Source organism: Xiphophorus maculatus, chromosome 2 (assembly GCF_002775205.1).
Source record: "Xiphophorus maculatus strain JP 163 A chromosome 2, X_maculatus-5.0-male, whole genome shotgun sequence".
NCBI lineage: Eukaryota > Metazoa > Chordata > Actinopteri > Cyprinodontiformes > Poeciliidae > Xiphophorus > Xiphophorus maculatus.
The window spans coordinates 19,844,998-19,868,897 of NC_036444.1; the positions used below are offsets into that span (position 1 = coordinate 19,844,998).

A 23,900-nucleotide genomic window follows, 5' to 3' on the forward strand; every position below is an offset into this window, starting at 1 on the left:
ACCAATTGCAGTGGAAATTCTTGAATAACGAAGAAAATAAGTGGATTCTCAATAATCATGCTGCTACTTCTGCTATCTACTGTTGGCATGACAGGGTGCCATTTGTTTTTTTTTTTCTTCTTACATGTTGGCGTGACTTTTTCAAACTGATTCCAGACTAGCGCTTCAGAATAAAGCCACCGTCCCATCTCTATGCAGAGTGGCTTGCTTTTGGCAGCAGAGAGACGAAGGACAGGATATGAGCTTGCTGTGTACAGGAACCAGGTGCATCCTATTACTCTGTCCTAGGGTATACGGCGAAAGGGAATCATGTGATCAGGCTTACCTTCTTTGAGTTTATTTACAGAGATACTTTCTAAATGTATTCCCTAAATTAAGTAATTGGAAAAATGTTACAGATGTCAATATGACAGTTCTCATCAACAGTGAATGTGAACTTCTTTGGCTGTTACCTACATGTAACTAGAAGCGTTTGGCCTTCTTTTTCTATTGAGTGGAGGTGAAACGTATTATCTGCTTACCTGCCTGCTGGCAGTAACTGACTGTAAAAACAAATGAGAAAGAGAAATAATGATGTGAAGAAGCTGACACAAATACACTGCAACAATGAGCTCTGTTACATGTGGTTTTCAGATTTTTAATTGTTCGTTATTGTGGAAACGCACATAGTGTTAAGCAATACTTCAGCAAATGGGCTTTAATTAGTTTATTGTGGGTACTTGGAGTTGTCTTCCAATAAGGCTTCATCTTAGCATTCCCTCTATAATAATGTGAATAGAAAATGATTAACTTTCAGCGTTTCAGTAGATGGTTGTTTCAACTGCAACAACATAAAAGAAAATAATTTTAAGACACTAACATATTAAAGTCGTCAGGTAAGTTGTAAACACTTCTTCCATTTTCTTTCTCCACTGCTGCCAATTAAATCTCACCTCGGATCACTCAACCATGAAAAATGCAATATTGCATATTTCAGATTCAAGATCCAACTAAGAAAAGAACAAAATAAATAACAATCAAATACTTTACTATTATTTAATCAGGTTTTTGTACATATGAGCACTCTAATTTCTATCCTATTTTATTATTCTTTTTTTTTTCATTCTCTACAGGCTGTTTTGCCTGTTTCTGCTGTGGGATCAATATAGTCTTATGCTTCAAAGCAACACTAAACTTTCCAGGATCCAGCACTCTGTGGATAGCCGGTTTCTTTTGAAATTACCCTCCGTCCTTGTGCTGAAAGGAACTAGTTTGCATTTTCAATATGCAGTATAAAATGGACACTTGTCAGTGTCCATTTTATTTGTAGAACACTTTAAAACAACAGGTTGTACAGCACTTGTAATCATGGGACAACTTCCAGTTGTTTTTGGAACATTTGGACCTTGAACACTTTTTAAGAAGAGACAAATACCTTTTTTTCTAACCTAAAATTAAAAATGGCAGCAAGGCATTTGGTGTGTCTCAGCCCAGGTTAAGAGGCTCTTTAGCAAACGCTGGAAGCTGGGTTTTAAGGTTGCTTAGCAACGTCGAGCCCACTAGACGTTAGCTTTCAGCGCTGCTTGTCGGCTTCCTTACCTGCGTGTTGTACCCCGGTTTGGGGACAGTTATCCCTGCCTCAGGGACCCGCCTGTTTCTCCCACCCACCAGCCTCCGCCCAGCCCACTGCCCATGCAGTTCAGCACGGCGGAGCAACCGGACACGTCTCAGAAAGCTCCGCTCTTTACCCCAGAGGGCCGCGGGAGGCATTTGTCCGTACATCTGGTGGTCTGCTGCGGCGGAGAGCGGCAGGGAGCACCGCGGGGTTTGGGGACGCGGTGGCCCGAGCGACGACTCCCCGCTGGAAGACAGCGAGACGACGGGAAAATAAGTTTTAAAGGTAGGATTTGTTTTTCTTCTCATTCTGTTCTAAATGAGTTTGAATACATCAACTTTGGCCACTTTCTTCCTGTCCTCACTCCGACCCTTGAGTTGGTTCATTGCAGACGAGGAAACAAACTTAATTGTATAAGTTATTAACCTTTAACAGAAACGGACAGAAAAAAAAACTTACACATGTATATTTTTTTGTTAAGTTGAACCTAATAGATAAGTCCAGGCTGCTTTATAAGCGGAAAATTGCACACAAATGGGCTCGAATGTGTCGGACTAGTGAGGGGATACAGAGACATTTGTGACCCTGTAGATTGTGTTGCCTAATCGGGATGTTAAGTTATGGATAGCTCTGAGTTTCCTTTAGCGAAATCAGTTTTAGTTATTATCACAGACAAACTCACAGCCCTGCTTCAAACACCGGCAATGATTCATTCAGCTCAGCCCAATAATTCCTGAATCAAACTTGAAACAAGCCACATTATGTGAAACCACCATATATTATATGTGACAAAAATACATTTTATTAGTTGAAGAACTGCCACAGTTTCTCTCCTAGTTCAATGTAGAGACTGTAATTTATCTTTTATAGCTTGTAGAATAGATATTGTAATGTCCTGCTTTCTGGTTCTTGTAAAATAACCTTAGCTCCACTTCAGAGCTCGGCCTCAAAGATGCAGAAGTGGCCCAGAAAGCGAACTCACATCACACTGGTTTTAAACATTGAATTAATTTAAGGTGCTCTTTTCTGCTATCTAAAACTCTAAATAATCTCAGCAGGTATGGAAAAGTCTGCTTTTGGTGCTTGGTGTGAGAATTAGAACATACATGGAGGAGTTTTTTCTTATTGGGGCCCTCAGCTGTGCAAAAGGAAGTTTGGATGTTTTTAAAAGCAAACTAAAAACGCATGTCCATACATCTTAGTTGAAGTCAAAGCTATTTCTTATCTCTTACAGTTTATTATTCTACTTCATGTTTGATCTAAGGAATGGTTCTTTTACAGTTCTATGCAGACTTTCTTTTCTGCCACACTTACCGTTATGCATGACTAAACAAAGACTATAATTTTGGACCCATCTGCCTGGCGTACCTGTATCCATTAGTGATGTGTCGGTCGCGAACGATCCGGCTCTAAGAGCCGGATTGGAACCGGCTCCACAATGGGAGCCGTTTTAGGATCCTATTTGGGAGCCGGTTTTTTTTCTACAGTATATCGCTGTCTCTCCGCCTCCCTGTCGTCTCCCTCTTTGTGCTCTGCAAGTGCCAGAGCCGATAGTTTTTCCCCACATCGTTTTTTTTTGTCCTGCGGTGCCTCGCTGTCTCTCCCCCCTTCTCCCTCTCCTTGCGCGTTTTGCTCTTCTGCCAGTGCTAGAGTGGAGAGTTTTTTTTCCCTCGGTCGGTCCACTGCCCTCATGTCAAGCGTGTGCAACACATCTGACCAATCACACATAGTTTCAATTAATAATGTGGCGGGAAAACACTGAAAAAAAAGTTTATCTCCACTTTTTTTGTGGAAACGGCAGGCAATTGGCCAAGCTGTATAGCGTTCGTCGGCAGGTGTTTATGTACAGACACTCAGTCAGCGGTCAAGAAGCACAGAAAGAAGGGGAGTCAGTGTGAGAACTGAATAGGTGAAAATAAATGAGTGACAGAAAACGGAGCAAGATTTGGACTCATTTTAATGCTAGGGCAGAGTGCAGACTGTGCAAAGTCAGCATTTCCTATCGTGCAGGCTCGACAAACAACCTGCACAGCCACATGCGGACATCACACGCATCGGTATTGCTATAGCATTGTTATGCGGCATTTTTACTCATCATAAGTGCTTAACAATGTCAATAATGAAACAAAATATTATAAAATTAGGTTTAAGCTATTAATTAATTAATCATGTCAAAAATATATATGGGGAGCCGAAAGAGCCAGCTCTCCACAGTAAGAAGAGCCATTAGAGCCGCATCTCGAAAAGGAGCCGAAAATCCCATCACTAGTATCCATGTGTTTGTTGTGTCCCCTGCAGGGCTTTGCCAATGAAGATTATTACTACTTTCTTTAAAGAATGGCTTTTTATCCGGTAATGGTAATGGTACTTTTATTTATAATGCTCATTTTCAGCAACAAGGCAATACAAAGTGCTTTACATGAATTAAAAGGAAATTCAAACAAAATAAACCAAAAGAAAGAGCAAAAGAATCTACTGTTGATCTAAAGAAAGTAAACCAGGTGCTTCTGTTCAGGGTTGCTAAGTATCTTCTGGGTTAGAAGAACTGGAGTCTAAAAAGTAGTCTAATAATGTTGATCCAAAGTATATGAACTAGATAAACTAGATACTCATATTCAGGGTTGCTAGATAAATATAAGTAAATATCCTCTGGTCTATTTCCTTTTCTGGGTTGGAAGAGTAGGAGTCTAAAATGTATTTGCTAAGGTAGTTTTTATGGATTCTAAGTTTGTTCTAATCCCTGTTCTGGGTTGCTAAATAAGTGTAAATAAGTAAATATCCTCTGGATGTCTGGGTTGCTAGATAAGTGTAAGTGAGTATTTTCTGGACTTCCTATGTATGCTCTAAATTTGTAAAAGTAATGAATACTCCACAGTTTCTAAGTAATAATAAAAACTAAATGTTCCTGTTCTGGAAGAATTTTTTTTCTGGATTCTAAGTTTGTTCTAATTCTAATTCTGGTTGCAGTAATAGAAGTTTCTCTGCATAATAATCCAAAAATTAATCTAAGACACATAATATTGGTCTAAATAGAGAGCACTCTACAGTTTCTAAAATAATAAGCTGAAGAGTGACTAATCTAATTCCTTTTCTGGGTTAAAAGTGAGTACTCCACAGTTTCTAAATAATAATAAAGGGGAATGAAATAAAAAGAGGAAAGGACACATTAGGGCACACAGCAACATTCAGACAAAACAAAGGGCAAAACAAAGACATGAGTGAAGGCGGTGAAACATCGTTGCTCAGCCTCCCGGCATGAGTCTGATATGATGTTGTTATCAAGGCATGATGTCCTTGGGAGCGCTCAGCTCCACAGCTGCATGGATAACAGAAGCGGGTGAGGTGGGAAGGAGCATTATGTTCAAGGAGATTGGAAATATGCAGCCCTTCCAAGGCAACACTGGAAAAGCCAATTCAGATACAGAATGTCTAGCTTATAAATTTCAATCTTCAATCAACATCTTGATGTTATCAGACTGAAATCTTTAATTATTAAGATAACATAAATAATGTCGTCTCAAACTGGCAACAGATCAAACCATTTTTGATGCTCTGTGAAGGTTTGGATGGCTATTGTAGCTAAAAAAAACCCCAAAACAAAACAAAAAAACAGTTAAACCCAAAATTATTATCCACGATTAAAATGATTTAAATTCAATCAAGAAATTTGATTCTATGGAAAAGCAACATGCAACTAACTCTCAAACAACAGGAAGAAAATGTGAAATTTTCAATTATTTACAATATCAATTTTCTGGTTATTTACATTTGAACAAAATAAGGTTAGCATTGAAAATTACTTCCACACAGATTAATGGAAAAATATTACTAGTATTACAGCAATGAAATGCTTCTGAAATTCCTGAAAAGCTTTCTGCATGTTCCTGCTGGCACTTTGATGGTTTTTCTTTGGTGATTTGTTCCAGGTCTTTGGGGCTGTTGGCCTCGTTTTCTCCACCCTAATTTCTGCTCCCTCCTGTCTTATCAACAATGTTCAAAAATCAACATTTGATTATAGTTTATGCAACTTTACTTCCTCTCTTTTGGCTCCAATCATTGCACACAGAATTTGACTGTGGTTTCACCCGCTTAAGGTATATAGTCATTAGATATATATACAGTACAGACCAAAAGTTTGGACACACCTTTTAATTCAATGGGTTTTCTTTATTTTCATGACTATTTATAAGGCAAGAAATCCCACTTATTAACCTGACAGGGCAGGTTGACCTATGAAGTGAAAACCATTTCAGGTGACGACCTCTTGAAGCTCATCAAGAAAATGCAGAGTGTGTGCAAAGCAGTAATCACAGCAAAAGGTTGCTACTTTGAAGAAACTAGAATATAAGGGGTATTTTCAGTTGTTTTACACTTTTTTGTTTAGTGCATATTTCCACATGTGTTATTCATAGTTTTGATGCCTTCAGTGTGAATCTACAATGTCAATAGTCATGAAAATAAAGGAAACTCATTGAATTAAAAGGTGTGTCCAAACTTTTGGTCTGTACTGTATATAAAAACAACTAAATAAACAATATGTAAATATGTATACCCGATATTTGTATAATTTCCTTTAAAAACACAAGTTAAAATGGTGTAAATAAGTGTATTGCTTCACAGCAGAATAGCGGATTATACTGACTGTAAGGTGTTGATTGTGTTCACCACAGAGACAGCCTGGAGAACAAAACTTTTTCTGTGGCGTCTTATTCCTGCAAGACGTGCTCCACAGCGCCAACCCAGAGGTAAAAGTCCAAACATTACATGTCCAGGATGTGTGGGGTGTACAGATATGTTAGTGTTGTGTAACAGTAGAGAGGGATCTCTATGTAGAGAAATAAATGGTTCTCCTTTTCTGCTGCCTCCTAGTGTTAGCAGAATGTATCTCTCTCCATGGCCCATCTTCTTCTCTGTTTATAGTTTTATATAATTTCCTGCCTTATCACAGAAACAGTGTACTGTTGAGATTATAATTTCGTTACAAATAGGCATTTAAGATGGCAAAAACTAACAAAACTGGTCAGGTTTTGTCTGCATAGCACAGGGAATTAATCATGGTCAGCACTGAAACGGTTCACATCTTAAAGTGGGGGTATTATTTAAAGTCGACTTTTTTGAGATTTAAGTCATGTTTATTGTTATTCCCTCAACAAAAACATACTTGAAGTGTTGCTTAGATTTTCTTTTTATGCATGTTTGAGGAATCATTGGATCTGCCTTGACAGCCATCCAGGATGCAAACACACTTGGTCTCACAAAGCATAGCCCATTGATATATAATAATATATATGTAGTAATATATATCAATATATCAGTCGTTAGCAAACACTTTGAGGAAATGTGAGTCTGCTGAGCTTAGCATACAAACTACGTCTGAGGCCAAAGCTCCTAACGACGTTTGTAAACGGCTTGATGGAAAGACATTGTTGTGACGGCGGAGTGCTGGCAAGAAGAGGAGCTTCTTAAAAAGACAGAGGCCAATTTTAAGGCAGTAAATTGCAAAGTAAAATTTCTTTTAAATTATGTTTGATATGTATAGCATGTTTATAACAACATAGTTGCTTGATTGTGCTATAAAATGGCACTATGTGTCTGGAAAATGCCACACCTACCAAATACAATCAGCAGGTGGCACCGATGTATGATCACCTGGGCTTGAAATTTACCAAACTGAATGAAATTATTTTGCACACTTTGAGAATTAAACGTTGCCTTTTACATTAACTAAAGGAGTTCACCATAGAAATATTTTTGGTAGGTTTTCAAACTATAAGTTATTTGAGGACAGTCAAGATTTCTTTCTTTGTGAATGAAATTGGCTTTCAGATGGTTAAGCACTGTAACGCAGTTTTACTACGAGATCCATTCAGCCGAGGCAAGGAATGAGTACGTGTTAAAACATGTGCATGAAGAGCAGTGACACTTGGAAATAAGCCAATGTAGATAAGAATCATTGTGTCGCAAACCATGTCAGAAGTATCACATGGTTTTGTTCTTGGGTACATTGTGGACTTTACAGTCATGCGTTTGTCTGGGAATGAGTCATTCCAGTTTATCGTAACTCCTTTTACAAATTTAGACACGCACTGTTCTTCTTGTCAGTCAAGTTTTCTGAAAAAGCACTGGATCAATTAAGAGACTACTGTGAAAATCTTCCAGTTATTTAATACGATTTAACGATGATCTGTGAAAATTAGAATTTAATACGTTTTATTTCTTGATTTTTGAATTTATCAAGCTTAAAAACAACAAGCCAATTGTTTCAAGAACTATCAAATGTTTCATGAATGTTTTTTTATAAATCCCTCACCAAACACCTTTTGTGCTTTTGGGCAGTGTTCAAACTCCTGCAGTTTTGGTGGTTCAGTTGCTTAAATTACTCTTCTTATTGTATTTTGGGCTTCAGTTATGGACGTCTCTAATTGTATTTTGGAGCAGTGTGGGATATGAATTGCTTCATACTATTTAAAAGTAGGTTATTTAACCCTGGGGCCTGTATTGAGTTACATGAAGGGGTGTATCTGTTAGCCTTGTTACATAGATGAGATGAGCAACATGTCATGAACAACACTGAGAAACAAGCAAGAGCAATTGATATTTTGGTAAATCTGTGCCAAACAAGTAAAATGTAACAAGCTCAGCCTTTTGTATTTTTGTAATGGTAACATATTTAATCTTGTGGAGATATAAGGCTGTAGGGACAAGTTTTGTTGCAGCGGTGTTTTCCTCACCTGAAACAAACATGTTAAGGCAATTATCTGATCAGGATGAACTCAGAATACCTTAACTGAATCGTAACTTAGTTCAGATAAACTAAATCTGAACAACTCAGAGACGGATAATAGATTAACTTTTCCATAAAAGTTATTCTATTAACAGAAAGATACTGTAGATCATCCTTAGACATTTACAGTAAGATTTTGAAACCTGTTTTGGGCACAGTTTGTGGACATTCCTTCCTCGTGGGAATGATTGTGTAGTGATGTATTGCAGCACAATGGGGAATTTCCAAAACCTTTATAACAACACAAAGAAACTGTTAACAATCTTGCTGTCAGCATAAGGTATCCTCTAATGTTGTAGTACACCACTGCTCTACATTACAGATTTTACAGAAATACTATACTTAAGATTTTTCTCAACTTTGAACTGTAAAGATGTTTGAAGGTTATAAATGACATTCTAAGTACATTATTAAAATGACATGCAAGACAAGGTGGGTTGTTGTTACAGGGTGAGTTTGTGTGGAAAACATTGAATTCGGTAAAAGTTATTTTTAGGAGATAGACAGGAAAATCCTGTCTGTGTGCAAGTCATCCTTAATGATTCACCTGTAAGGAACTCGCTTTCTTTTTTAACTGCTTGTGATTAAAGTTGCTGACTCACTGTATCATACTCACTCTTTAATAAGCCGATTGTAAATAAACAGTTCATCCTGTTGTGCAAAAACAAGCGCGAATGAGGAAAGAGCAGCATGCAGCCTACCGAGTGCTTTTATTCTGAAAGGGTGAAACTCATAATTGATTTCTGAGATTGTTCTATATCTATGACACTGTGACAGGGTTGCATGGTAGACAATTTACGATTGATACAACTAAATGTTGCTAATGAGGGTCATTCTACACTAAAATAACTAAAAAGGTATGCAAACAGGTCACTAATATGGCATGTCGATTATTTCATTTTTGTGATGTAGTGTAGTCAAATGGTCAAACAGGTGAACAAAAAATCAGCATCAGCCAAAGAACGAGCATTTCTAGAATCAGATTCTCACCACCAGAAGGCTCTAATAATGTCAGGACAGATTTGTTACAGGCATTTACGAGGGCATCTAAGCATAGTCAGTTAAAGAAGTGTATTACGTCCTCAAATATTACACAAGATTACATTCAAAGAGTGAAACGGTTTCCTTTTAGGTTTGCTCAATGCAACTTGTCATATTTTGCAAATGTCCAGCGTTTGGGGATTCATTTTTACAACATTTTGGGGAATGATACAACGTGTGGATATGTCTTCATACAACTGTTGGTTCTAGTGTCACGCTCCTGAACGCCCCATATTGTAGCATTTAACGTGTCAGGTTTCGTGCAATACTGTTTAAGAAACTACAAATTGCAAGTGCAAACGTGGTGCTTCAAAGTTTTGGAAAAGTTTCCTCAGATTTGACCAAAGTCGGTAAAGTTTGAGGAAACACAAGATTAAGACAAGATTTTCTCCATGACTTCAGAAAAGGGATGCAGTTTTTTGGTAAATAAGTGTCCATAAATCAGTAAATTTGAAGTGCTTTATTACTGGAAGGAAGAAAATATATTCACCCCTGCTTGGAAAATATATTTCTTCCTTCTTCCCTTTTCCTTAAATTACATTACATACACATAAATACTTTCAAATATTTACTGTGAAATTCATTCAAATGAAGCAATGCAACCAAGTTTGAAGCTAAAACTCGGAGATAAAATCTACCAGGGGAATGAATGATTATTACCTAACCTGTACAGATGACATTCAAATACATTAGACATAAATTAGACACTCTGTGTAGTGCATAAATGGAGTGGAGGACATTATTTTGTAACGTCTGCAGAACTGAATCTCTTTGTTCAGTCGCTGCAACACACCCCACTATACATGTTGTAATTAGCAACGTAGCTAGGGTCATGTTTCCTGCTGAAATTATGGTTTTCATTTTTTCCCCCCTCTAGCCTAGGTTGTTGTTAAGGTGGAGGCATAGTGGGGCTACGTGGTTCATGTGACAGATCCAACTTAATAAAAACCAATCCATGCCCTTCATGCCACTCTCTCAGGTAGTTTCTGCCTGGCTGAAACTATATGTGAGGATAGCGCTACATTTATTTTTTTCTTGACTGCATGATATGAAACATTTCAGTTTGTTTCAATGCAAAGTCAAGTGGTAGTCTCCAGGCAGCTGTTTGTTCCAACCACGATTTAATTTAACTCAGTCTTGGTGGTTTGCGTTAATTCGCTTCTGGTGGCTTGAGATGGTATCAAATTTTGGATTATCCCAGTTCACCCCTGCTTGGAAATCAAATTTGGCTTTTCCACTGTTGTCACATATGGCTCAGGGGTTTTTGTTGAGGCTGTATAGCATCTTGCTTGGTCAGGTTTTGGTCAGGACTCTGGCAGCACCGTTTTGGAAGAGTTTAAAAGAATGAAAAATAACAGCTTAAATCTGGCATGACTTAGTTCACATCTACGTCATTAATAAATCTGTTTTTCAGCCTGAAGAAAAATGTTCATGTTCTAAACTCAGCAGGTGTTTCAAGACTTGTCCTACTAGTTATGCCAAACCATTCTTTTGGGTGCATGCCACATGAAATGTTTTTTTCCTGATGCGTAAAGTCGAAAGATTTTTCTACAATCCTCTTCCTCTTCAGCTAGAGAGTTGATTGCATAACTAAATCAAACCCAAACATTTATGTTCAACAAGGGAATGTTAGTTGCTGAAGTTAGATGATGTTTCAAATTTTCTCTGGTGTTTTGCTGTCTTGGCCAGCCAGTGGCTTGTCAAGCATCACGGAGCCGAAGTATTTCAGCTTCTCAACCTGCTTTTTCTTTCAAATGTTGTTGATAAGCATTTTGAACAATCTGGAAAAACCCACTAATAGGTGAATCCACAAATACTGAAACACTGTTTATTGATAAACTAACAGACAACATTTGCACACCTAATGTGATGTAGCTGTAAACCTTTTTGATAATGGGTTTTATTTTGTAGAGCCATGCAGTTATTTATTACGAAAAAGACTGACACTCTTGACCTTCACTTCTATTAGTAAGTATTATAAAAGAATAATGTGACACTTTTTGAGGTTCATATTGGCCACATCTGCCTTTTTGGAGTGTGAATGGGTGAATTTGGTAATATTGTACAACGCTTTGAGTGGTCAGAGAGATGCACAATATGAATTCAGTCCAATGAACATGGTTACAAGCAAGCAGAGATCACTAGTTTTGTCAAGGTGGTTTCTTAATTAAATGTCCTGAGGTGTCTTGTGTTCCTCATGGAACCTGTCTGGCATGCCAGCGTTTTGGGTGTGACGATTAAGGGTTCAATAGAGACTCTGAATCCGTAGGGTGTAATGGACTTTGTCTTGTCAGACATAAACCCGAGAATGGAGGTAGAACATATATGAATAAAAATGTTGGATTTTTGGACCTGCTGTCATAAAAACCTGTCTTTCTGTCTCCTTGTCTGTTTCAGAAGCTTAAAGTGACCTGCAGTCATGAGTCCCCGCTGCAGAGTGAATTTCAACACTATGATTTTTCTGGTTGTCCTGCAGGGGGCAGCAGTTGTGCTCTTCTGCAACTGGTACTACCAGCTGAGCCCCTGCGACTCCCCTCCCCGAAAAGGCAAAGTTCACGTTTTGCTGCTGTCGTCTTGGCGATCAGGTTCATCCTTCCTGGGTCAGGTTTTCAGTCAGCACCCGTCTGTTTTCTACCTCATGGAGCCCGGGTGGCACGTTTGGACCAAAATAGAGAAACCTGGTGCACGAGTTCTCCGAATGGCTGTGAGGGATCTAATGCGGAGCTTGTACCAGTGTGACTTCTCAGTGATGGATTCGTACATGCCTGAGAACTACAATATGTCCACCTTGTTTATGTTTCACCACAGTCGGGCACTGTGCTCACCTCCTGCATGCTCCCTCACACGGCGCAGTGACATGAGCAATGAGACTCTTTGCCAAAAGAAATGTGATTCTCAAGGTTTGGAGAAGGTGGAGAAGGCCTGCCACACTTACAGCCATGTGGTTTTAAAAGAAACTCGTTTTTTTGAGCTGGAGTCCCTTTATCCCCTTTTTCAAGACCCAAACCTGGACCTCCGCATCGTTCACCTCGTTCGAGACCCGCGGGCCGTGATACGGTCGAGAGAGGAATCAGCCAAATCTTTTGACGTGGACAGCGCCATCGTCTTGGAGCAAAGAAACGTACCAGCAGCCAGTGTCCAGTACGAAGTGATGCAGGAGATCTGCAGGAGCCACGTACGCATCAATGAAAGAGCAATCCTGAAGCCACCTCCGTTTCTGAAAGGTCGCTACAAAATGATTCGGTATGAAGACGTGGCACGCAACCCGCTGAAAGAGATTAATGATATTTATGACTTTGTCGGTTTAGAGATGACCAATCAGATGGAGGAATGGATCTACAAGGTGACCCACGGAAAAGGGAAAGGCAGCAAGAAAGAAGCTTTCCAGATCACCTCAAGGAATGCCAATGAGGTGTCGCAGGCGTGGCGCACCTTGCTGCAACACAGCAAGGTCAAACGCATTCAGGATCTGTGCAAAGGGGCCATGTCGCTGCTCGGCTACCGGACAGTTGACAGCGAAAAAGAGCAGAAGAGACTCGACATAGATCTGCTGGTTCCACGTGAACCTTATGAGTTCAGCTGGATTTCAGCTAAATCTCAGCGCACAGGGAGCAGCTAGAGCATCACGCCTCCTGTTTCAGACCTCTCAGAGGCAACAAGCTTGAATGGTCTCCCTGTCGCTGGTAAAGCATGGCTTTGTGAGATACAGACACCTCAGACTGCCTGTCTTCAAGATTTGAATAAAAATTACAGCTATTTTGCGTGACAGTATAGCATGTGAAAGTGGGGTGAAAGACTCAGCAGAGGGTTCAGTAGAATTTACTGACATGTAGCCTTGTTCCTAACATCCTCTATGATAGATGGTTAGCTATGCAGGGTTTACACTCCATTGCATTTCACAGGACTTCCTTAAGGGTCACAATTGAGCTTGAAGACAAACTAATGGCACTTGTGCTTTCCACTTTTTTCCCACTAACCTTTGTATTTGTATATTATTTAAATGATGATGCCAACCTTAGCAAAATGGTCTCCATACACCCTATACTAATTAATATACAGAGTTTATCTTAATATTCTTGGGTCCAGCGATTCCTGGAGTCTCTCTACTGCTTTACAGGAGAAACTTGACAGGATTTATGGAAACTTGATTCTCACAATAACCAGGGGTTTCACCGGATAAATCTGATTTACCTAAATTTGTATACATTGGAATGGTATCCAGTCTCACATGTAATTTAGTGTAAATCAATGCGTTCTTTGACCGGTGTTGAGCAGGAACACGTAGGCCTGTCACGATAAGAAATTTTGCTGAGCGATTAATTGTCTCAAAAATTATTGCGATAAACGATGATATTGTTTGAAGACCTTTTTACACTGATTTAATGGAAATTACGTAATAATGCATGTGATTTCCTGCCAAAGATAGATACACAAAAAATATAGAAATGACAAGAGGAGGAGTTGGAGCAAAATTGCTACCGCAGTTGATAAACCCGGTAACTTTTCAGCTGTTCTTCGTTAACGTGACGTAAATAGGTTCTAATGATTTTCATTCAGTCAAGACTTTACGCTGACACTAGCCACATGCATTGCAGGTAGATTGTAGTAAAGCATTGATTAATGCCTGGTTTTAAAATTAGTTCACTGGACTTTTAGCCATTATTTTGTGCCCATTGTTGGACACCACACGGCAGGAACGAACCCGATCGAACCGTTATACCTAGGATTTCTGTCGGCTAATGTGTGGTCTGTCAGGTTTTGAAAATGGGCCGACAATCGGCCGACAGCTGTAAGATCGTGTTGTGTGCGCTGGGCATTACACTAAGGAAATGAGGAAGGAGGGTCAGTGGAGAGCACCGGAGTTGAGCCTTTTTTCATTCAGTGTCATCAACAGAAACAGAAAAAGGCCGGAAGAAACGACAAAGCCGATAATTGAAATGAGGTCGATAGTTTTAATTTATCGTACGATTAATCGATTTATCGTTTATCACGACAGGCCTAGGAACACATTTATGAGGGTACGTGTATATTGTCTGAGAACGCCGAGCCTAATATGGCTTTTTATTCCTGAGAAACTTGAATAGAGCACAGCTCGTTGTGGTGTACTGATTTGGAGATGAGATGCCTGAAGATGAGATCGTTTTTCTTTTCATAAAGGAATCAACAATATTTTCCCCCAAAGACGGGATCAACATAGGAAAAGCAATTCAGTTTTAGAAACTTAGGGTTGCAGTAATAAATATGTGCAAGTGCCTGATTTTTTTTTCTGTGAATTTAAAAAGAACAGACAGCCCCATTGGGATGTCACTTAGTTTTACTCTACGTTGATTCACATGTTTGGCTTTTATAAGAACCCCTGATCTTTCTGACCCCTGTCTCTTAATTTATTTGTGTTTTGAATAGTAGTTTCTGTTGCATCTACTTTTTTTTCCCATCATTTTGGTTTCATGGTTGTAGCTGCAAATGTTTTGACTCCTATTTGTTTCTCATAGGAAACAAATAAATTATATTAATTTATAATTGCTTTATAAATTTATGTTTTTGAGAAACTAACTCCTATGTTCCTGATCGGTTTGTTGAAGCTGTTTAATGGTCATACTTGTTTTTCGCCTCCTTTGAGATTTGTGCCGTTTCATTTCTTAATATTTTGTCAGCTTTTCTTTCATCTTAATTAATTTCTTAAATTAAAATGTTTCCAGTGCCTTCTCTGGCCCAGGGGCTCCTCCGTCTGGTACCGATACAACATGCACATGTTGTTGGGATGTATTTATAGAATTAGTGCCTTAATGTATGTTGTTGTATGTCGATTAAAATCTAGTAAAAAACAAACAAACTGTGTTTAACTCATGGTGCCAGTTTGCAGTGTTTCATTCTGGATAACAAAAGGTTAAATGTGAGCCGCATGTTTCTCTTCTGGGTTCTCAGACAGTCTGGACGTGATTTCACCATTTTTCCAAACAATACTAAACTCCTTAATGTTTCGCAGTGGATACAGCTTCATTTTTCCTTCTATACGCGTATAACTTTAGTGACTGTATAAAAAAGCTCCAGTTTTATCTAACTTATTTAAAAGTGGTGGTTTTAAACCCTGTTTTGGCAGTTCACCACCTTGTTAAATACTAGGATTCCCAGGCTTTTCAAGGAAGTTTCAACAATATATTTTCAAAAATGTACCTTTAACCTTCTAAAACATTGCACTTTTGATACGTTAGTCCATAAAATGTTTTTCCAAAAGTCTTTGGGGTTTCTTCAAGTTGTTTTTAGGAAATAGGAGTTGAGCTTTAGCTTTGTTTTTTGGTCAGGTTCAGGAGTGATTTTCAGTATTTATGCCATCTCCAGGTCTCCTTCTTATTGCATCGGGTTCTTTCGTGACCTTTTGGATGAATAGTCAATGCGTGGGTTCACCGCTCTTCCACGTTTTCTCCATTTGTGCTTAATGTCTGAATTATGCTCATAACTTGAGAATAATCATATTATTTACAAATTGCAAGGCATTTCCGTACCACAACATCACATAACGTAATGTTGAAAACTGTGATGAACAACGTTTTGTTTTCCTGCCTACACCTTCACAAAATAGAGGTTCAAGGTGTTTGGTTTTGTGTTGCTGTGCGAAGATGATTCGAATTCATTTATCACAAAGAGACAATACAGGTAATCTGGAGCTGAACAGGTGAGTGCAGCTATTGGTAAAAATCCACTAATGTATGGAAGTACATTTTTGCCACTTGAAGAAAAACAAAAGCCGCCGGGTATGCTGTAATAGCTAATAATTATAAGATTGTCATTTTGACTTCAAAAAGGGTAAATATGTCACTAGCTCAAGTTTATGAGATTAAAAGCCATAATTTAAACTTTGTAAAATTACTTGAACTTTATATGTCGACCTGCCCAAAATGTACCCTGAGGGATCAACATCAGCCTCCTTAATTGTAAGTGAAAAGTAAACTTTTCTTTAGACTACAACTTTGTATCTCATGTTTATAACATCAGAAGTCCGAATTTAGAGTGTCAAAGGAGTCACAATCCTGACTTTAAAAGTCCTAATTATGATGCATGAGAACCAGCTTTTGAAAAGTTACAGGATCTTCAATCATATTTTCAACTTTCAAAGTTCCCAATGTGACCGCAAACATTGTGTTTTAATGCTGGGTTTGTTTGGCATGAATGAGCTTCCATACAGGGTACAATAAGGCACATCACAAGCGGTCTGTAAATATACTTTAGATCCGGGAGGGTCGTTTTTGTTGCTCATAGCCACAGTAAGATGACGGCGACGGCAGGTTGAAGCGGTGAGAAGAACCGAGCCGGCGCTGCCGCCGGGACGGAGGGACACGGACCCAACAGAAGCAGCGCGGGACGGGGACGGGGACGGCGCACCTTCCGCTGAGCGCAGATAACTTCTCTGAATAAACTGCTGAACTCCGTTCATGACAAGAACTGCCGAGAAGTAGTTCTCTAAAGTAGGTACTGAAACCGCGAGGCAAGCAAATACAGTCCAACTGTGTAGGTTTACAGCAACTCTAAATTTGGGAAGATGAATACAAATTTATTTAAATAAGTTTTTTTTTAAATCCTTTCGCTAACACCGCAGCTTTAACTTCACATTTTAATCACGTGTATTTATACCAACTCATCTGGTTTCCACCTGCAGAGCAATGCACCTCCTGCAGCGGATGTGGTCCCGCCTGCTGATCGGCCATCCTACCCACCAGCTCCGCGGGTTCAGGTCCAGTACCAGTTCACCCAGTCCAGAGGAGGAGAGCTGCTGGGAGCCATCAGTTAAATAACAAACACACTTAAGGTAGGAATTTATTGTTATTAAAATGAATGAATAGATAATATCTTTAAAAAATGTTTCTTTATCACTATAATGTAATAGTAGGACGATTTATTTTTCTATTTAGGAAAAACTCTGGAGGATTACTTATTATTTTTTAATTATATTAATCCCTCTCAAAAATTCCCCCAATGTTGAATTTCTAAAAAAAAAAAAAAAAAAACATTAAAATGCTAAATATTTACGATGAAATGACAAAATATAAACCTTCAAGAACCACAGCAGAAGGACACAGAACAAATGTGCTCATCTTAAAAAAGCAAAAGGACGTGTTTTGCATAGCTTCATTTGTTTACAGATCACTAAGTTTAGGCAACAGTACAGCGTCCTAGTCAAATCTCACAGATCACGAGGTGTCACATATTAGCTTTAGTGGATATAACTGGATTTCCAGGAAACACTGAGCGGCACTTTTCAGACAAGACCAAGCATCTAATGATGAGCAAAGAGGCATGGGGAATTTCAAATTTTCAGTTTAAAAAAAATAAATCCAGTGTTTTTGACAAGAACATTGTGTTTCTTTATCTTTATTAATTTATTTTGCCCCCATTTTCTCTTAATTTACAGTTCTGTTAATGACTGTAATTAATTGCTCACTTAAAGACATTAAAATGAAGAAGTCCTGTGAGATTTTTCCCCTTAAGACACGTTGCTAAAGGCATCAAACCCTTATCCCAGAACCAGAGTAACAAGTATTTGAGTAAGGATTTTGCCATTTTTCCTCATTCTTCCCTCCAGGTTATCTTGATTTATGGCTTCACCTCCACTTCCTCAAATTCTGCTGAAGCCATTTTCACTTCATGTTCAGGTAGAGACTTAAAGTAAATGCTGCCAGTTGCTACTTTCATTTAAACCCTTCTGCTTTAAAATTGTATTTTTAGGAGTCTGATGTAATATTCTAATATTAGATGTTGTGTTATTCATGAATAAGAGAAATAAAGGTGTGAAAACATCAATCAGTGTTTAAAAAAAATCTAAAAAATGTGTTTCACTTAGTGAATTGACTTACTGAAATAAATAAATGTTTCAACAATATTCTAATTTTTAAATGGGGGAGTCTATTATCATTCTAAGTATCATATTAAAATCTATTCAATGGGTAAACTGCTGTATTCAGTGATCCTTAAATTAACACTTTCTAAAAAAAAAGAAGAAGAAGAAAAACATCTTCAATTGAAACCAAATGATTATATTGAATCTTGTCAATAATTAACCAGTGTTTAACCATGCTAATATCAGTGGAGATAAGTAAAGAAGAGAGGCAAACCTAAACAAACAAACCACAACTTCCAAGAGGTACTAAAAATCGATTAGTACAGAGGAGAAATAAAATATTAACTGGTTTATATCTGTGGAGAGTCTGTAGAGAAAACACACAGGAAGTGTTAGGATCCTGGGTTGTCTGGTTGGGTTTAGCTTATTTCTGCATTCCCCCTTTAATTTAGACCAGTTATGTCTTTGTTTCACTTTAGTTCAGTCCTTTCTTGGTCATTATGGTTTCATTAATTTGTGTTACTTTCTCAGTTTGGTTAGATCAATCTTGTGCCTGTCTTCCTGATCTTCTTAGTGATTCTCGTTATGTCTATTTATGTCTATTTTTTGTTTAAATTTATTCTTTGTTAGTCTAGTTCTTCTTCTTCTTTTCTTTTATGGTGGGCCGCAAGCCATTTTCAGCTGCATACCAGCACCTACTGTACATGAGTGTGTAGCAGCACTACTTTACAGCTATTAAATTGTATTGTTAGATTTCTATTAGTCTAGTTTTATGTTAGATTTATGTCCTGTTTCCCTGCGTACTCTCTCTCTCTCCCTCTCCTCAGTCTGACCTCTGCTCTCCCCTGATTATCTAATCAACCCGGATCTTTTGTTCTGCCTTCAACCTCTCCAGTATTTAAGCACCTTAATCTTAATCACTCCTCGTCGGTAACTCCTCATAATCCCTCACCCGATTGTTCTTTGAGTTATTTATCTTTTGCCCTGACTCCTGTGGTATATTTGGTGGCTATCATAATACTGTATTCATCTTTACAGCAAATATCTTACAATGCATTCCCTATTTTTACTATGGAGTTTTATAACCATTTGCTGTCATTTAGATCATTATCATGGTGATTTTTTTTTTTCATTTTGATTGTTATTGATTTGAGAGGACCATCAGTCCTGAAAAACAACTGTAATTACATGTAAATATCAAATGACGATGAAGAACTTTGAACCTTTATACACAGCCAAATATTGTAAAATCACATCAGGTGTCAGTCACACTCTGACCAGCAGATGGCAGCAAAATGCTCCTAATAAAATCCTAAGTGTTTCTTTAATATTACATTCATCCGCAGCTGCCTGGGGTGAATTAAGACATAAAGATTTATAATGAAGGCCAAAACTATCAGCAGGCAGATCAGGGATGAAGCTTAGAAAAGTTTAAAGTAGTCTATCTTTAAGAAAATGACGAGGCGATATATTGATATTTGTTTAAAATAGATATTGATTTATTCCATATGGGATTAACTGACAGTATTTCCAATATTGGATATAAAACTTCATTAAATTTGTTACCAACTTCTTTTTTCCTGCTTGGAGCTTTGTTTTTCCTACTGCTTCTGAACGCATCACTAACTCATTCTTCACCTGGTGCAACACCTTATTTCTGTCTGAGTCTCTGAGTACGAGCTGACAGGAGGGAGCGTCTTATTTCAACCGAATCTAGAAGTTCTCCCCAAGCTGGAAGAATAACCATTCAGAGGAAACATGTACATGCTTTATTATAAACACGGGGGGAACATTTATTGCAAAATATCCCAAAAGCAACACTTTAAAGCTCAAGCTTTGTAGCTTGTTTCTCTCTTAAGGTACTTCCTAGAGGTTGATAAAGAGCAGGGGCTCTCTGTAATTTTTGTCAAAAGCCATCATATTTGATTTTTAAGAACAGTACCAATATCTCTCTTTTTTCTGTTTGCCTTTTTTTCTGCAGAAAAGTCGTCTCAAACCTGTGGAAGTCGATCAGCTTCAGCGTGAATCAGTTGAATTCGTCTCCAAAGACTGAATAACAATGCTGATGTTCTCCTGCACTGGAAGCTGACAACGACCTCCAGACATGAGACCAAGAGTGAACTCCAACTCTCTGATTTTCCTGGTGCTCCTGCAGGGGGCAGGAGTGGTGATGTTCTGCAACTGGTACTACGAACTTAGCCCTTGTGACTCCCCTCCTGCTGACCCCAAAGTTCACGTTTTGCTGCTGTCGTCGTGGCGATCGGGCTCATCCTTCCTGGGTCAGGTGTTTAGCCAGCACCCGTCTGTTTTCTATTTCATGGAGCCCGCGTGGCACGTGTGGAGCACAATGAGGACTTATGGTGCGAAGACTCTCCGGATGGCTGTGAGGGATCTAATGCGGAGCGTGTTCCAGTGTGACTTCTCAGTGATGGACTCCTACATGTCAGAAAATCGCAACACCTCCTCCTTCTTTATGTGGTATCAGAGTCGGGCACTGTGCTCGCCGCCAGTCTGTTCCCTCACACCATTTGGTCAGATAAGCAACGTGAAAGAGTGCCAAAAGGAATGCCATGGTCTAGATTTTGAGAAGGCGACAAATTCCTGCCAAATTTACAGCCATGTGGTGTTAAAAGAAACTAGATTTTTTGAGCTGGAATCCCTTTATCCTCTCTTTCAAGACCCCAATCTTGACCTACGCATTGTTCATCTTATCCGAGATCCTCGGGCTGTGTACAGGTCCAGAGAGGAGTCAGCTTTATCCTTTAAGATGGACAACGCCATCATCTTGGAGCACAGAGATGTACCAGAAGCCGAGGAGCAGTTTCAAGTCATGAAGAAAATCTGCCAGAGTCACATCCGGATCAACGAAACAGCCACCCAGGACCCTCCTGCATTCCTCAAGGGTCGCTACAAGCTGGTTCGCTACGAAGATGTGACACGCCACCCGCTTCAGGAGATCAGTGATATTTATGACTTTGTAGGTTTAAAGATGACCAAAGAGATGGAGGACTGGATAGTCACGATGACCCACGGAAAGGGGAAAGGCAACCTGAATAATGCTTTCGAGGTTATCCCCAGAAACGCTGCCCAAGTGTCCCAGGCTTGGCGCAGCACGCTGCCGTTCAACAAGGTCAAACGCATTCAGGAGGTGTGTAAAGAGGCCATGTCAATGCTTCGCTACAAGGCAGTTAACAGTGAAGAAGAGCAGAAGAGACTTGACATGGATCTGTACATGCCGGAAGGACCGAAAGGCTTTGCTTGGGCATCGGGTAAATTACGGAGCCATTAAAACATTCAAGGTTTAATGAATGAAGCACTTTTCTGTGCTCTGTATTTCACTGCATGGGCTGACTAAATTATTCTGTTGTCTTCTGCTGTGGATTAAAGTATTTATATTATAATGTGCAATTCTCAGGAAGTATCATTATTATTATTAATGTTATTATTATTATTTGCTTGTTTTATCTGAATCAAAATAGAGCAAATTGTCTTTAGAAGCTCTTCAGATTGTAAGCATATATATTTAAAAACAGGACTTGTTAAAACAGTCGCTCAACTATGAGATGCAAATGTTTTTCCAAAGACACGGATAATTCGGTCCTAAAGCGAGGCTACTTTGAATGAACAAATTCTTGAATTGTTGTTTGTGAGTATATGAATTAAGGTTGTTAGTAATTTAACTTTCCTTTTGTTTGTTTTGCTTTTTACTTAAATGAACCAGTAACAGATCATAGATGATAGAACCTTCATGCAGTCTGTAGACGTATTAAATAAAATGTATTTTAATTTAATTTAACTGTATTCTTTATAACCAGAGCAGACAGGATCTTCTTGTTTCGACACTGAACTTACTTCGCTGTGAACAAAATGTGTCTCTGATGCTTCAGTGGATATATGTCACTTAACAGACTTAATCGGCACTAAACATGTTTTTGCTTTTATTTGAGATTTTACGTTTTGCATCTCGCCCACCATTTTTCAGATTTTTGGTGTTTTTACTGTTTTGATTGACTTTTTGTCTATTTTAGTTATCTTTAGGCATCTGTCTTTCAGTGTATTTTTCTTTGATCCCTTTGACTTTTTTTTTAAAATCACATGGCAACATTTTTAAACAGGGTTTGGCAAACGTAATGGAATCCATTAAAAATCGTAGATGTTCATCTTAGTTGGAAAAGCCTGGGGATTCTGTAATGCTTATTCCACATTGTGCCTGGATGTGTTTGCTTAAATACAATGAAGATCCAAAGCTCGGTTTTGTGTATTCCTTTTATTTTGTTTCCCTATTTTCTCCATTGGAGCTGTGATTTTATAATCATGTTATCCTGTTTTTATTTGAGTCTGTAAGACGAGTCAGTGGAAAAACGGCAAAATGAGCCTGTTAAGTTTTAATGTGTAGCTTTTTTCCCTCTTTCCATTAGGCCTTCTTATAACTTCTCTATTTCCTCTTTGATTTTCCACTTTAAGATGGTTATCATGACTGTGGGGTACATTTACATGTTTCAGTCTTTTGGTCTTTCATACTTCACAACTGAGTGATCTAGAAAATTAAGTTTCAACCTGAGACATAACGCCAACTCTTCAAACAGGTATTTTGTGCATTCGTGCACGAAATACCTGATTAGACCTGATTAGCCAAAGGCAGAGAATATTCTCTTTCTTAATCTAATGCTATGTTTAACATAGGAACATATTTAACGCCTTTTCTCATCACGCCAGCACATACCAACATTCAAGTTCCTCTTTTAGCGGAGGTTGTTGAAGGATTGTTCTCCATAACAGTGACTTTGTGAGGAATAAACAAACCAAAATGTGATTTGGGGTTATATTCAAACACAGCATTGGATAGATACCATCTGTCTAAGGAGAGAATGAACGCCTGCTTATAAAGATTCAGATTTCATGGGAGAATTAGCCAACACGATATCTTTGAATCGCCATCTGGGGGAGTTGCATCTGAACTCACAACACATTAAACATTAAAGCAGATGAGCTACAGAAGCAAAAAAAAAAAACTGTCCGAGTATCCATCCTGTTAGTTACAGTGTTGTATAGTAACGAAGTAAAAATACTTCACTACTTTACTTAAGTATATTTTGGAGTACTTCATACTTTCCTCGAGTATAAAATTTTTTGATGACTTTCACTTTTACTTCACTATATTTCCGAACTTAATTGCGTACTTTTACTCCGATACATTTTCAATGTGTGGTTTAGTTACTCGTTACAAAAAAGCGAGAGAGAGAAACGCAAAGTGTTTTGATCCCACCTACTGATTAGCAAGTAGCAAGTAGTTCTACCGAACAAAGTCGGTATCCTACTTGCCTGGGCTTGTTCATCACCACCAATAGGATACACCTGTTTCGCTTCTCCCATTAAACACAAAGCAAGTCTCGCAATTAGCAGCAGCCACATGGAGGAGGAGACGGAGACCACAACGACTGCAACTACGTCGGACACGGCTCCAGGGGAACCACCAGCTGGTGACGAGAGCCCCTGGCCTTATTTAAACACAATACACTCTTTCGTGGGTGTTAAAGATTCGTCGTACCGCATGCAGTTTATGTTATTCCTGCCCGAAGATGTGGAAATTCTATCTTACAAAAACTCCCCGTCCAACTTGAAGAAACACATCGAGGTAACGTCTTATG

At 38.6% G+C, this 23,900-nt stretch overlaps 2 protein-coding genes across 5 annotated transcripts; both read left to right on the forward strand.

The window, feature by feature from the left end:
* The first annotated feature begins 1,791 nt into the window (after window positions 1-1,791).
* On the forward strand, window positions 1,792-13,775 carry LOC102228262 (carbohydrate sulfotransferase 6-like). Of its 3 annotated transcripts, XM_023342613.1 has the most exons (3): window positions 6,263-6,339; window positions 11,817-12,643; window positions 12,728-13,775. In XM_023342613.1, the coding sequence occupies exons 2-3, from the start codon at window positions 11,839-11,841 to the stop codon at window positions 13,036-13,038; spliced, it is 1,116 nt and encodes a 371-aa protein (XP_023198381.1). In that variant the 5' UTR covers window positions 6,263-6,339; window positions 11,817-11,838; the 3' UTR covers window positions 13,039-13,775. The 3 variants fall into 3 exon arrangements, with proteins under 3 accessions (XP_023198371.1, XP_023198381.1, XP_005796434.2); XM_023342603.1 differs by lacking the exon at window positions 6,263-6,339 and adding an exon at window positions 1,792-1,879 and having other exon boundaries at window positions 11,817-13,775; XM_005796377.2 differs by having other exon boundaries at window positions 11,817-13,775.
* LOC102228517 (carbohydrate sulfotransferase 6-like) lies at window positions 6,274-22,488 on the forward strand. Of its 2 annotated transcripts, none has more exons than XM_023342631.1 (3): window positions 6,274-6,339; window positions 17,074-17,223; window positions 20,234-22,488. In XM_023342631.1, exon 3 carries the CDS (start codon window positions 20,357-20,359, stop codon window positions 21,539-21,541), a length of 1,185 nt encoding a protein of 394 aa, XP_023198399.1. In that variant the 5' UTR covers window positions 6,274-6,339; window positions 17,074-17,223; window positions 20,234-20,356; the 3' UTR covers window positions 21,542-22,488. The 2 variants fall into 2 exon arrangements, with proteins under 2 accessions (XP_023198399.1, XP_005796435.1); XM_005796378.2 differs by lacking the exon at window positions 6,274-6,339 and adding an exon at window positions 14,333-16,882.
* Window positions 22,489-23,900: the final 1,412 nt, after the last annotated feature.

Bases quoted from the DNA above. Each gene is read 5' to 3' on its own strand.
- LOC102228517 (XM_023342631.1), top strand. From the start codon at position 20,357: ATGAGACCAAGAGTGAACTCCAACTCTCTGATTTTCCTGGTGCTCCTG.
- LOC102228262 (XM_023342603.1), top strand. From the start codon at position 11,839: ATGAGTCCCCGCTGCAGAGTGAATTTCAACACTATGATTTTTCTGGTT.